General features: G+C 45.6%; 1 protein-coding gene across 2 annotated transcripts in view; it reads right to left on the bottom strand.

The window, feature by feature from the left end:
• The window catches only part of PLEKHG2 (pleckstrin homology and RhoGEF domain containing G2), a 108930-nt gene that overhangs the window by 49327 nt on the left and 45033 nt on the right, over positions 1-14570 (bottom strand). For both annotated transcript variants that reach the window (XM_030218089.1, XM_030218087.1), the window contains exons 6-9: positions 9090-9136; positions 4280-4430; positions 3611-3742; positions 2285-2467 (exon numbers count right to left, since the gene is read on the bottom strand). In XM_030218089.1, the coding sequence (XP_030073949.1) occupies positions 2285-2467; positions 3611-3742; positions 4280-4430; positions 9090-9136 (513 nt within the window). The remainder of the gene's footprint in view (positions 1-2284; positions 2468-3610; positions 3743-4279; positions 4431-9089; positions 9137-14570) is intronic.

A 14570-nucleotide genomic window follows, 5' to 3' on the forward strand; every position in this document is an offset into this window, starting at 1 on the left:
TGGAGGTGCTTCCCCAGGTCCTCCCCAGCCTCCAAGGGGAGCCCGGCTGCGGTGCCGGAGTTTTCTCTCTCCTGCTCCTGTCAGGATGCAATCACTCAGGTTCTGTCTGGAGCAGGAGAGAGAGAGACCCCGGCGCCGGGCTCCCTTTTGGAGGCCCGGGCCTGGAGAATTTTGCACACACACACCCCCTCGGCAGCCCTGCTGGCTGGTGATAATCCCAGGTTCACTCAGTCTCTCTGAGCACCTGCAAAGTTTGTAAATAAAACCATCCATTTATTCTGGATTTCAGGGACTGCACCCAGCAGGCCACCCTGTCTGCAGAGACCCTCAGTAGCCCAAGGGTTTGGGGGGATTTTCTGCCACCCTTGAGGTTTTCGGACACAATGGCGGGAATTCCCTAAAAGGCGCCAACGTTTAGGCAAGAGAATAGCACCAGTAGTGAAGCCTATTCTGTGGACAAACAGTGTGTGCATTTACACACTTGGGACTAGATTCTATATATCATGCGTATAAAAAAAATCAGCGTTGAAAAAAAATACGCCTAGGCATATTCTACAAAGTACACCTAAATGTAGGCGTTTATAGAATATGCTGAGCAACCCATCCTCACAACTAATTTTAGTCGCAGGCAGTTACGCCAAGTAAAACTTGGTGGAAAGGCCAACGCCTAAATTAAGCGCAGACCAGGTGTATTCTATAACAACGCGCATAGATTTTAGAAATGCCCGTGCCCTTTCCACACCCATGGGCACGTCCTCTTTTCAACCAGTTATCACCCACTGAATATTTGTGGATAGCCGATTAAGCATTATTTAACCAAACAGGAGCCAAAAAAGGGATGAAGAAAATTTGAATTTGACTGACATTCTAGAATCATCAATAACTGAGGAATCCGAAAGGATGACACTAACAGTTTCCTTTATATTTGAGCAAGATCTAGAAGCAGTAAAACGCCTATTTTTTAGGAACTTACAATCTCTCTTTTATGGACGAAAGATTTGGATGTATTTAGATGTTACTAAACAAACACAGGAAAGAAGAAGAGCATTTTTAGCCATTAGGAAAGAGGCCATAGAAATAGGAGCTTCTTTTTACCTAAACTACCCTTGTAAATGTGTAATAAAATACCTTAGGGCTTAAATATATCTTCTTCTCTCCGGAACAATTAAGTACATAAGTACATAAGTAATGCCACACTGGGAAAAGACCAAGGGTCCATCGAGCCCAGCATCCTGTCCACAACAGCGGCCAATCCATGCCAAGGGCACCTGGCAAGCTTCCCAACGTACAAACATTCTATACATGTTATTCCTGGAATTGTGGATTTTTCCCAAGTCCATTTAGTAGCGGTTTATGGACTTGTCCTTTAGGAAACTCTGCTAAGCTAACCGCCTTCACAACTTTCTCCGGCAACAAATTCCAGAGTTTAATTATACGTTGGGTGAAGAAACATTTTCTCCGATTTGTTTTAAATTTACTACACTGTAGTTTCAACGCATGCCCCCTAGTCCTAGTATTTTTGGAAAGCGTGAACAGACGCTTCACATCCACCTGTTCCACTCCACTCATTATTTTATATACCTCTATCATGTCTCCCCTCAGCAGTCTCTTCTCCAAGCTGAAAAGCCCTAGCCTCCTTAGTCTTTCTTCATAGGGAAGTCGTCCCATCCCCGCTATCATTTTAGTCGCCCTTCGCTGCACCTTTTCCAATTCTACTATATCTTTCTTGAGATGCGGCGACCAGAATTGAACACAATACTCAAGGTGTGGTCGCACCATGGAGCGATACAACGGCATTATAACATCCTCACACCTGTTTTCCATACCTTTCCTAATAATACCCAACATTCTATCCGCTTTCCTAGCCGCAGATTTTGTTAACTTAAAGAAGTTGAAAGCAGTTTGATATCTGTTATTGAGTTTTTTTTATTTGAAATAGGTCAGATACTAGGTGTGTAAAGCAATATTCTTTATTATAACATGTATACGCTGGAAGAGAGGAGAGAGAGAGGAGACATGATTTAAAAAGGCATGGGATAAGCGTGTGGGATCGCTTAGGAACAGGAAGAATTAGGGGTTACAGAGGATGGGCAGACTGGATGGGTCATATGGCCTTTATCTGCCGTCATGTTTCTATGTTTCTATGTTATGAGGGGGAAGGTGTCCACCCTGAGAGATATAGTCGAACCTCCTGCCTCAGAGCTTCAGAGTCAAGCACTCAGACAGTAGAGGGAGCCCACCTACCACTTTAAGACTCATGACAATGCAAACAGGGGCAGCTTACAAAGATGTGTGTTTTGTAGACAAATTGCTCTCCCCGTTTCTTGGCGATCAGCAGCATTTTGCTGAAAAGGAAGAAAGCCCGTTCCTTCTTCACTCGCTGCACACGAAGCATCCCTTCCAGGACCAGCTCCCCAAAGGCACAGAGGTCTGGGCCCTTCCAGCTCACCAGCAGACTCTGGATCTCCTACAGGGGAAACAAAACCAGAACAGCCTTAGGGGATCATCAAAAGTTGGGGCATTAGGGAAGGTGTGAGCCTAAGCCCTGAGCTCAGGAAAGGGAAGCTGTAAACCTTTCACAGGAGCAGGGACTTCAGGCATGAAAATGTTCTCTTTTCGCTTGTTAGATCAGAACTACAACTCCCTGCATTCAATGATGCAAAAGCAGGACTGCTTCTGCCTGTTCAGGCCCACCCGAGTGCTGTGGCTGTGTCCTGTTCAGTTCCAAACCCTGTATATTTTTTTGCAGGAGGTAGGCAACTATCCTCCACCACACTCTTTAGTTCATATGACAGGATGTCTAAGACTAACCCAAAGCTATGCAGAATGAAATCTGCTCGCCCTGGATGTCAGGGTTGGTGTTAATTAGGGTTACCATATGTCCGGTTTTACCCAGACATGTCCTCTTTTTGAGGACACGGCTGGGTAGGCTGCCGGGCAGGCGGGCCTAGGGGTGTCCTATCCTTCCCTCCCCTTACCTTACTGTACCGTCCTGGTGATCTAGTGACCTCTTCGGGGCAGGAAAGAGCCTCCTCTTTCCTGCCTGGAGCAGCTGCAGACTATCTCTAGCTGCCCCGGTCCTGGCGTCGATTCAAAATGGCCACCAAGAGTTCAAGCGGTGGCCTCGCGAGACTTCCGCAGAAGTCTTGCAAGGTCACTCTTGGCAGCCATTTTGAATTGGCGCCGATACGGGAGGCAGCAAGACAGTCTGCAGCCGCTCCGGGCAGGAAAGAAGGGGCTCTTTCCTGCCCCGAGGAGGTCACTACACTAGACCACCAGGGCAGTACAGTAAGGGGAGGGGAGGATAGGACATCCTTAGGGGGTGTGATGGGGGGTGGGGTGTGAAAGGGGCAGGGTGGTATGTGACAGGGGGCAGGGTGGGAGCAGGACAGGGGTGTGGCAGGGGCAGGGCATGTGTCCTCTTTTTGGGGGGAGCAAGTATGGTAACCCTAGTGTTAATACATGCTGGAATCCAGGGCAGAAATCTCGGAGGGGCTCCAATACCCACCAACAGGTGAGACACAATACACCTGGTCTGTACAATGTACAGATTCTACGAAACAGGAAGTGCCTGTTGCTCTGTTAATGGTGACATGGAGCTATTCCATACCTGTAATCTGATGGCATGCTCTTGCTTTCTTTTCATATCATTGATGTACCAGGCGACCGCTGTCATGGTAATAATTGCTTCTTCCACTGTCTCATAGCCATGGCTATTCTTGTCAAAGTGCTTGGCCAACTCCTACAGAAAGCAGGGAAAGAGCAAGATTTAGGGCAGAGAACATAACTTCCTCTAGAAGCCGATACAGAACCCAGACACCTAACCTGCGAGAAACAGAATGAGACATAGTGAGACATCAGGTTTCCTTGTACAAAGGAGTCCAACAGCAGGAAAACTCATTGGCACTTGGCTCACATCCTTCACCTGCGGCAGGGAGACTCCCTAGAATCCTCCATCTCCCTCCCCTGCACCAGGGAGACTCCCCGGTACTCCTCCTGCTTCCCAGAACTCCTCCCATTTCTCTCCCCTGCAGCAAGGAGACTCCTCAGAACTCCTCCCACATCCCTCCCTTGCAGCAGGGAGACTCCCCAGAACTCCCCCATCTCTCTCCCCTATGGCAGGGAGAATCCCAAGAACTCTCTCACATCCTTCCCCTGCAGCAAGGAGACGCCCCAAAACTCTTCCACCTCCCTCTGCAGCAGGGAGACTCCCCAGAACTCCCCCATTTCCCTTGCCCGCGGCAGGGAGACTCCGCAGCACTCCTCCCGCATTCCTTACCTGCAGCAGGAGGTGGTACTTCAGGATTCTTTGTACAGGTTTCAGAAGGTAGGTCTCCAGCGGGAGGGAGTGTGATAACATTGCCTGTCTCTCACGGAAGAATTTGGCAAGGACTTCGCTCTTCATACAGTCATGAAGGACAGACACGGAGCTGGAAGAACATGGAGAGAAAGAAGTAAGACTACAAAACCGCTGCAGGACAACCACTGGAGAGGTTACTGGGCCTGAAATCATAGCCTCGAAGGCTGAGCAGAAGCATCAGTTAGAAGCTCCTTACCGTTGATAAAGTCAGCATCAGTGACTTCTCAATGACTTCAGCCTCCATAGCACTAGCAGAGCTGGGGCCACTACAGCCTGTGTCACTGCTCTTTAGCAAGTCAGGCGTGGCTGATCTCAAGCCAAAAATGTCTATTTTTTATTGTTTCCTGTACTGTGTGTCATTTAGGTTTTTTTTTTGTTTTTTTTTCAAACATTGGGATCAATAATCACAGCAATTTAATCGGGCAGGAGAGGCTCCTGCCCGGTTACATTGCCTTCATGGAACTATCCATTGATATTCAGTGGTACTTAACCAGAGAGTACCACTAAAAATTAGCACTAATCACCTAAGCCGAAACTGGCTATTCAGCGGGTGGTCCAGGGATGGAGTCAATACTTAACCAGTTCAGTTAGTAACATAGTAGATGACGGCAGAAAAAGACCTGCATGGTCCATCCAGTCTGCCCAACAAGATAAACTCATATGTGTAAACCTTACCTTGATTTGTACCTGCCTTTTTCAGGGCACAGACCGTACAAGTCTGCCCAGCAGTATTGTTAGCCAATCAAATATGCCCGCGTAAATAACTATCCTGTGTAGGTTTAACTTAACTGGTGAAGACTGAATATTGGTACTTATTTATTTATTGGGATTTATTAACCACTTTTATAAAGACATTCACCAAAGGCGGTGTATAGTAGGTACAGTTTAACATAAACTTATCATTTTGTTAACGGCATAACAATAGTAAAACAACCAAGAATAAACATAAATACAATAAATGAGGTATACTTGAAAACAGTAAATTGAAACCTAATAATAGAACTATCATGACTTAGTATCAAAAATGTACACCTTTAACAGCACTGGAATTCAAATATCAGAGATATAATACAATGTTAGCATAATACTAATGATACACCTAATAAGCATGGATTAGAACGTTCAACTAACAGAGATATGATGCTAAAGATTTTCTACAGTATGGCTTACCATATAGCTGAGGGACCATGAGCAGATATATGATGGGAACAAGATGTGTGGTACAGAGTCATTTGGGATAATTTGATGGTTAGTTAAAGTCAAGGCAAGTTTGTTGTATAGTTAAGGAACAGATAAGGAACTGATCTAAGTTACAGTGGGGTGTAGCAAGCTGGTCCAGGTGCAGAATGAGTGTATAGTCAGTCACCCTATGTATTAAAGGCTTGGGAGAAGAGCCAGGCTTTTACCTGCTTCCTGAAGTAAAGGTAGTCTTGAGTTATCCGTAGCCCCTCTGGGAGTAAATTCAAAGTGTGGGGGCTACTCCTGAGAAGGCTCACTGGCAGGTATCACATTGTACAATTTCTTTTGATGAAGTTACAGATAGTGATGATCCTTGAGAGGATCTTAGAGATCTTAAAGGTGTGTAAAGGGTTAACTTATTCTTGAAGTACTCTGGCCCATTTTGTCTGAGGACCTTTTAAATCAAACATAGAGTTTTACATTTAAGGTACTGGTAGCCAATGTAGCTTTTGCAGGAAGGGTGTGATGTGGTCACGCTGTTGCAGCCTTCTATCAGTCATGCTGCGACATTCTGAATTAGTTGGAGCTGATACAAACTCTTTTTGGTTTGGCCAGTATAGAGGGCATTACAGTAGTCTAGTCATGATGTTATCATGGCATAGACCACTATGGTCAGACACTTAACCGGTGTCCAGACATAGCCTGGCACTGAATGATTTTACGATTTTACCATGCTTTGACTACTGCAAAGGCCTGCTTTGGGGTATTAAAAGGCATCAACTTAGAGCACCGTAAGTGGCCCAAAATGGTTAGGGGTTGTAGTCATAATGAGCACGCTACGCCTGTGCTCAAACAGCTGTATTGGTTACCAATGGAGCACAGAATAAGATTTAAAATTCTGTATTTGATATTTAAGACGCTGACACATAGGACATCACTTATTTTAGCTTCGAAGCTATGTGTCTACCAGTCAAAGAAGGCTGTTGCGCTCAATGAACAAATCTTTACTAGAAGTGCCAACACATCAAGATGTTAGGCTGGAAGAATTCCGACATTCTAGCTTTCATATTGCTGGGCCACGATGTTGGAATCAGTTGCCTCAATGCATCAGAGAGACTCAGGAGATGGCTGCTTTCCAGAAATTGTTGAAGACGTGCTTGTTTAGACAGGTATGTGCAGGAGTATAATGTTAGGAGGTGAAGGTGCTGTATGAGGAGGGAGGGTTGGCTGCGGTATTGAGATGTGATAAGTAGATTACGTGTTGTATTATTTGTGTGTATGTATAGATATTAGATCATGTTTGTGATATCTAATGATCATGTCTGTTATTGGTGTACTCCGTCTAGAAGATTATTGATAGAGCAGCATGTAAGTTTTTTAAATCAACCAATCATAATCAATCAATCAATCAATAAATAAATATCCAGCCATAAAGCCGGTGGTGGCAAAAAAAATTGCTGACCGCCCCTGGCTAAATATATACCCCATTATTTTATTTATTTATTTATTTGTTACATTTGTATCCCACATTTTCCCACCTATTTGTAGGCTCAATGTGGCTTACATAGTACCGGAGAGGCGTTACGGACTCCGGTGTAAACAAATGCAAAATGATGTTGTGGTAAGATAAAGTTCATGTGGCACAGCCACACTAGGGAATCATACAACGGAAGAGTTGTGTTATACTTATGTCCATTACGTTCTTTAGTTTTGTTGTGTTGCTGAGATCAGGCATTTATGTTGGATGGGTAGGGTATGCCTTTTTAAACAGGTTAGTTTTTAGTGTTTTCTGGAAGTTTAGGTGGTCGTTCGTAGTTTTCAAGGCTTTTGGTAATGCGTTCCACAGTTGTGTGCTTATGTAGGAGAAACTGGACGTGTAAGTTGATTTGTATTTGAGTCCTTTGCAGCTTGGGTAGTGCAGATTTAGGTACGTTCGTGTTGATTCGGATGTGTTTCTAGTTGGTAGGTCGATCAAGTCTGTCACGTATCCCGGAGCTTCACCGTAGATAATTTTGTGAACCATAGTGCAGATTTTGAAAGCAAGGCGTTCTTTGATTGGGAGGCCAGAGTAGTTTTTCCCGAAGGGGTTTTGCACTTTATACTTATTAATGCAACTTTTCTAACAACAACACAAACTGATCGTCACTGTCCATCTTTACAAAAGCTCCAGCGATGAATTATAGCACAGTAATCCCATTTATCAAAACAGTGTACCGGGGGGCATCACAGAAACCCCATCTATAGCACAATTTCCACCATCTACTTATGGGTATTGGCACTGTATAATTCAAGGCCCCCTTCCCCCCCTCAAACTTTATTTGTTCATTGAGAAGCCATTCAGGGGTTAAAAAAATTGTTTTTTCATTTCGGGACAAACGTGATCAATAAATAGCGTCGTTGAATTTCAAATGCCATTTCAAACAAATGCACATCCCTAATCCTGAGCACAGAACCCACTGCTTGTAAATTTTAGCATGCAGGTTTTCAGGGGTGTAGCTACGGATGGGCCCACCCACTTCCACCCCAGGCCTACCCAGCAGCAGCATGCCACTTGTGTAGCTGGCAGGCATTCCCAACTCCAGCCAGCTGAAGACTCTGCAGCCCACCGACCCGCTTCAGAAAAATGTAGCTGTTAACGGCAGTGTGCCGAGCTGCTGACGCCGGCACCACAGACATACTTAGTTCTCGCACATGCTCGGCTCATGCGTGAGAACTGAGTATGTGTGGGCTGCCAGCTTTAGCATTTTGCAACATTGCCACTGACTGATGCGGTTTTCTAAAGGGAGTTGGTGGGCTGTGGAGTCGTCAGCTAAGCAATTTAGGGGTCGATATGCAAAGCGATTTAATCGGCCAGAAACGGCTCCTGGCTGGTTAAATCACCTGTTTAGGGCTACTAATTTTCAGTGGTGCTTACCTAGTTACTGCTGGCACTAAACTTGCATGAGAAACTTTTATTTTTTTTTGGGGGGGGGCGTGACTGCAGGGTAATTAATGACCACATTTAAATACGATCTGTGCTAATGGTTGTGGTGTCCATAGTGAAATCATTAGAGCATTCCGCACACAATGCGCAAACCCAGCGCTAACCCCCTTCCAGCACTGGCATTAGTTTTGAACATTGGCCCCTAAGAGCAGTTACACATAAAACTGCTAACTGGTGCTAGTTGGCCAATTATAGCCTATTATAGCTCATTAACACTAATTAGCAGCTTATTATTAAATTAAGATACGCGTGCAACTGAACTTTTTCTGCAACTTGTGCGCGTCTAATTGCAAATTTGGGCGCGCAGCTTTCTAGAATTATTAGGGGGAAGTGTGTGTCTGAGGACTCTGGAAGCAGCAGTGAGGTCCAGAAAGCTGGGGTATGTGACATGACCGGTTCTCCCATGTATCACAGTTTAGATTTTCCACTCCTTTTCTTCTCTCTGGTAAAATAAAATTGCAAATCCTGCTAGTTCAGTGAGACTTCCAGTCCTCAAGCACCCCCTTCGTTTTGATTCCCAGTGCTGATCTGCGTCAATGAAAAGTAAAAATTTGATCTCATACTTACTTGGGGTAATTCATGCAGTAGAGGGTGTAAATGTCAAATTCCTCACTCTGCAAGGAGGAGGAGAGACCGCATTAGGAAGGAGGGAATGGGAAGCTCACGGAGAAGAACAGAGAAAGAAACTGACAAAAGTAGAGGGACGGACAGAGAGGAATTTGTTGTATAAAAGGACACCTAGGAGCCTGTTTTATAAAAGCAATGTAGACACCTATGTGCAGGGCTGGTCTTGCATGTCAGTATGAGCAGTATAGAAAGTCTGAAAAAACTACAAACTGTAGAGTGGCACATTTGGGGGCCAGTAGCATGGTTGGAGAGCGTTATCTCATCTCCATTTTCCCTACCCTGGTGCCATATCCAGCATCTCCCCGTCCAGTGGCGTAGGAAGGGGGGGCGGGGGAGGCGGTCCGCCCCGGGTGCACGCCACTGGGGGGTGTCAGCTCCGCCCTGGTGCACTGCCCTCTCTGCCCCGGAACAGGTTACTTCCTGTTCCGGGACAGAGAGAGCAGTGAACCAGCGCGGAGCCGACACACCCAGCAACATGCAGTCAGGGTGGATCGGCCCTCCCGCCCATCCCTTGCCGCAGGTATGCGCTCCGGGGGGGGGGGGGGTGTGCACTCCAGCGGGAGGAGGGTGCACCGTGCTGCACCCGGGGGGGGGGGGTGCGCAGCGGCGACCTGCCCCGGGTGTCAGCTCCCCTCGCTACGGCTCTGTCCCCGTCTCCTCCTTTCCTGTCCCTGTTGTTGCCTTACCTTGTTACCAGGTCAAAACTCCCAAGGTCCTCAGTGCCTGCTCAGAGCAATAGAGGCCACCCTCTAGCACTGCCATGTTGTGCTCCTGATGTTCCTGCATTGGGGGGAGGGTGGGAGCTGCAGTGCTTAGGTGTGGACCTCTGCTGAAAGGTCCCATGCTGGCGCTGAGTATCAAGGGCGTTTTGGCCTGGAAAGAGATAGAGCAACAGTGGGGCAGCAAGAAGAAAGGACGGGGCAGAGGGAAGATGCTGGACATGTGACCAGGGTGCAGAAGGGAAGATGAGATGCTGACCCTGAGGAGGGAGGTAGAGAGGGCAAGGGGAGATACTGGATCCAGGAAGGGAGTGGGGGGGGGGGGGCAAAAGGAGATGCTGGATCCAGGAAGAGTAGGGAGGGCAAGGGGAGATGCTGGATCCAGGAAGGGTAAGGAGGGCAAGGGGAGATGCTGGATCCAGGAGGGAGGGCATGGGGAGATGCTGAAATATGAGGGGGAGGGGAGGTCCTTAAACTGTCCCTGGGGTTGGGGCACATGGCTGAAGGTTCATCTAGGGCAATCTTTTCATTGCTGTGAGCCCATGATTGCAGCCAAATAAAATTGTGTGACCCCCCCCCCCCCCCCAAGGTGCAGATTAATGGTGCCCCTTTGAAGAGCCCACCGAGGTTGTGACTCCAAGCATGGGTTTTATGATCCCATTTGGGGTCCCAATTCACAGTTTTGGAAGCTCTGGTCCAGGGCATCAATACCCTTGGGCCAGACCTACCTATGTGTCTTTATAAAACAGGTTCCAGAACCAGCCCTGAAAGCTCACAAATAATCATGACAAATTTCCACCTGCGCCAAAGAAGGTGTAAATCTGGGCCTTTGCTCTACGCATGAACACATATAGGGGGTCGATATTCAAAGGGATTTAACCAGCCAGAAACAGCTTCCAGACAGTTTAATCACTTAAATCGGGGCTATCCGCTCATACTCAACAAGATTTCACCGGTTACTGCCTCTAAATATCACCACAGACCACTAAACTGAAAGGCGGCTATTTTGTGAGTGGTCTGGGGATGGTGTCAGCACTTATGCAATTAATTGCTGAATATTGCACTTAACCGCATAAGAGGTAGCTGGTCTCATAAACTTGGATAGTCATTGTCGGTGACTGGACATGGCCTGGCATTGAATATCCAGGAATATGACTGCCCACTGCATATCTACCCCATAGTTTATAAAATATGAACCTATATTTTAACTCAGCCTCTGCTCCACTCCATCCTAGGGAATGCCTCCTCACCAATCATTAAGGCAGAAGCACACTACATGCACACGCTTTTTCCACATGTATGAAGTTGCATGATTTTTATAAAAGGGCTGTTCTGTATGTAAACGGCACTACGCGTTGTAAAAACTTTATAAAAAGCACTCCCAAAGGGAGAGGGAGAGAGAAAGTATACACTAGCTAAACACCTCACCTCAACCGCATATACAAAACACAGACAGACCCACAAAAACAAAACTAAAGACCGTAAAGGACATACCCTACCCCCCCACCTTCTCTCTAAGTTCCCCCAATGAATCTACCATACATGAACCTACTCTACCACAATATCACCTTGTATTTGCTCATACCGGAACTGGCAAACGCCGTTACGGTACTATGTAAGCCACACTGAGCCTGCAAAAAGGTGGGAAAATGTGGGATACAAATGTAACAAATAAATAAAATAAATAAATAATCAGAAAGAAGAAATAGAAACTAAAAGGCATTTCCTTCTGTACTGTGCAAAATATAAAGGTAGCAGAGACACACATTTCCCAAAGCTGAAAGGAAAAGATTTAAGACTTCCCACAATGGAATGAGTGAGAAACATTCGCTATAATTCTGGAAGGATGGGGACAAGTTAGGGGAGGAAGCAAACGGAACAGCACCTGTAGCTGCAAATATCATATCCAGGCCAGAAATATAATGAAATTACTGTTAGAAACTGCTAAACATAAAACTAAAAATTAAAATTAGACATGTTGTTTACTGACTCTGCCCTAAAGATACTCCTGGAAATGCCCCGCCCCCCAATTCAGCAAACAGTACATATGCTATACATCCAAAGTTACATGCTGATAAAATAGAAGTGATCTGGGGCTGAGCAAGGAAAGGCCAAAAGCATATATGTTATGTGGTAAAATTCAGCCACCAAACATATATGTTATATATATAAGTGTTGATGCGAAAATAGCAGGTATAAATTTATATACATAAGGTATGTGTATAATTTTATATGTATATACTCAGTATGGCATTTCTACTTATCACCACTGCTGAACATACACAGAACTTTATCTGTCACTTTTATCTTATCCTTGTGTTGTTCTGTCTGTCCTTCCCTTATCCTTATTGATCCTGTCTGTTTGTCCTGATTTAGATTGTAAGCTCTTTTGAGCAGGGACTGTCTTTCTTCATGTTCAATTGTAAAGCGCTGCGTACGACTGGTAGCGCTATAGAAGTGATTTATAGTAGTAGTAGTAGAAGATATATATATAAATATGGGAAATGGGACTTGATATAATATACGGCCTTTCTGAGGTTTTTGCAACTACATTCAAAACGGTTTACATTTATTCAGGTACTTATTTTGTACCAGGGGCAATGGAGGGTTAAGTGACTTGCCCAGAGTCACAAGGAGCTGCAGTGGGAATCGAACTCAGTTCCCCAAGATCAAAGTCCACTGCACTAACCACTAGGCTACTCCTCCACTCATTCCACCAATAAGAGCCAACCTCATCAGTGATGTCACAGTGGCTTGATTGCCCGATACTTGGCTCACTTCTGATATTGTGATGTCATAAGGGACAGGGGGAAAGGGAAATGGGACTTGATATACCGCCTTTCTGAGGTTTTTTTGCAACTACATTCAAAGCGGTTTACATATATTCAGGTACTTATTTTGTACCTTATTTTGTACCTTGGAGGTTTAAGTGACTTGCCCAGAGTCACAAGGAGCTGCAATGGGAATCAAACTCAGTTCCCCAGGATCAAAGTCCACTGCACTAACCACTAGGCTACTCCTCCACTCATTCCACCAATAAGAGCCAACCTCATCAGTGATGTCACAATGGCTTGATTGCCCGATACTTGGCTCACTTCTGATATTGTGATGTCATAAGGGACAGGGGGAAAGGGAAATGGGACTTGATATACCGCCTTTCTGAGGTTTTTTTGCAACTACATTCAAAGCGGTTTACATATATTCAGGTACTTATTTTGTACCTTGGAGGTTTAAGTGACTTGCCCAGAGTCACAAAGAGCTGCAATGGGAATCAAACTCAGTTCCCCAGGATCAAAGTCCACTGCACTAACCACTAGGCTACTCCTCCACTCATTCCACCAATAAGAGCCAACCTCATCAGTGATGTCACAATGGCTTGATTGCCCGATACTTGGCTCACTTCTGATATTGTGATGTCATAAGGGACAGGGGGAAAGGGAAATGGGACTTGATATACCGCCTTTCTGAGGTTTTTTTGCAACTACATTCAAAGCGGTTTACATATATTCAGGTACTTATTTTGTACCAGGGGCAATGGAGGGTTAAGTGACTTGCCCAGAGTCACAAGGAGCTGCAGTGGGAATTGAACTCAGTTCCCCAGGATCAAAGTCCACTGCACTAACCACTAGGCTACTCCTCCACTCCACTGATATTCAATGGTGCTACTGTACCATTGAATATCAGGTTGTAAAAGTAGATGTACAAATTAAAACTCGGCCTAGACCCCTCCCCCCCCCCAAATGCAGGTACAAATACATATATAAGAGCTTATACACACACTTTTGCATATATATTGGGAAGGCAGTTTTACAAGAAGGCATTTTCCCAGCTAAAGCGCTGCTTGACCTCCAGAAATGCCTGTGAAATGATCCTCTCTTTATTTATTTCATGCAGATTGTCAGGCCAAGAACATTTCTTGAATCTAATTCAGAAAGAGAAACAGATGAAAGGACAAGAGAGGGAAAGCAAAGAAAGCAGAGAGAGAGAGAGGAAAGGGGATTTGTAAGTATTTAAGCAAAAAAATCCCAGGAGCGCTCTGTGCAGACAGAGGCAGTAAATCACGGCACACACACACACCATAAAGTGAAGCGGAGCAGACCCAGAAAGCTCCGGGGATGGATAGCAGACGTTCAAATGAAGGACCCCCAGAAAAGCAGGGATGCCCCTCAGAAGATATAGGTGCGCCTGTAAGTGGTCCCTTTCGGCTACCTGCACTGCACGGACCGCTTGGGTGGAATTTGGGATCTGCCGGGGTACTTGTTACATGCACTGGCCACTGTCAGAGTCTGGATGCTGGGCTTGATGGATCTCAGTTTGACACAACATGGCTTTTCTAATGCTCTTACACCCCTAGCTGACTTACTTCCAAAGCAGGGGAGGGGAGGGAGAGGGTCCAAGGAGTAGCAGCACATCAGCCAGCCTCCGGGAAGAGAGAGCTAAAAATATTCAGACAGATATTCAGCCATGGACAGCTGTGGGCTAAATTAGATCCAGATACCTTTTGAAAGTTACCCCCTTACCTGCTATTTAATCAGCACAAATATCTGGGCTTACTTTACAGGCATGCATGGGTAATTGTGATATTTCATAAAGTATACGCATAAACACTAAGGGGTGAATTCCATATATGGTGTAAAAAAAAAAGCGTTATTCTCAGTGCGTCTTTTCTAGCAAAAAAGGTGCCAGTACTCAAATGCCAGGC

Source organism: Microcaecilia unicolor, chromosome 11 (assembly GCF_901765095.1).
Source record: "Microcaecilia unicolor chromosome 11, aMicUni1.1, whole genome shotgun sequence".
Classification (NCBI taxonomy): Eukaryota; Metazoa; Chordata; class Amphibia; order Gymnophiona; family Siphonopidae; genus Microcaecilia; species Microcaecilia unicolor.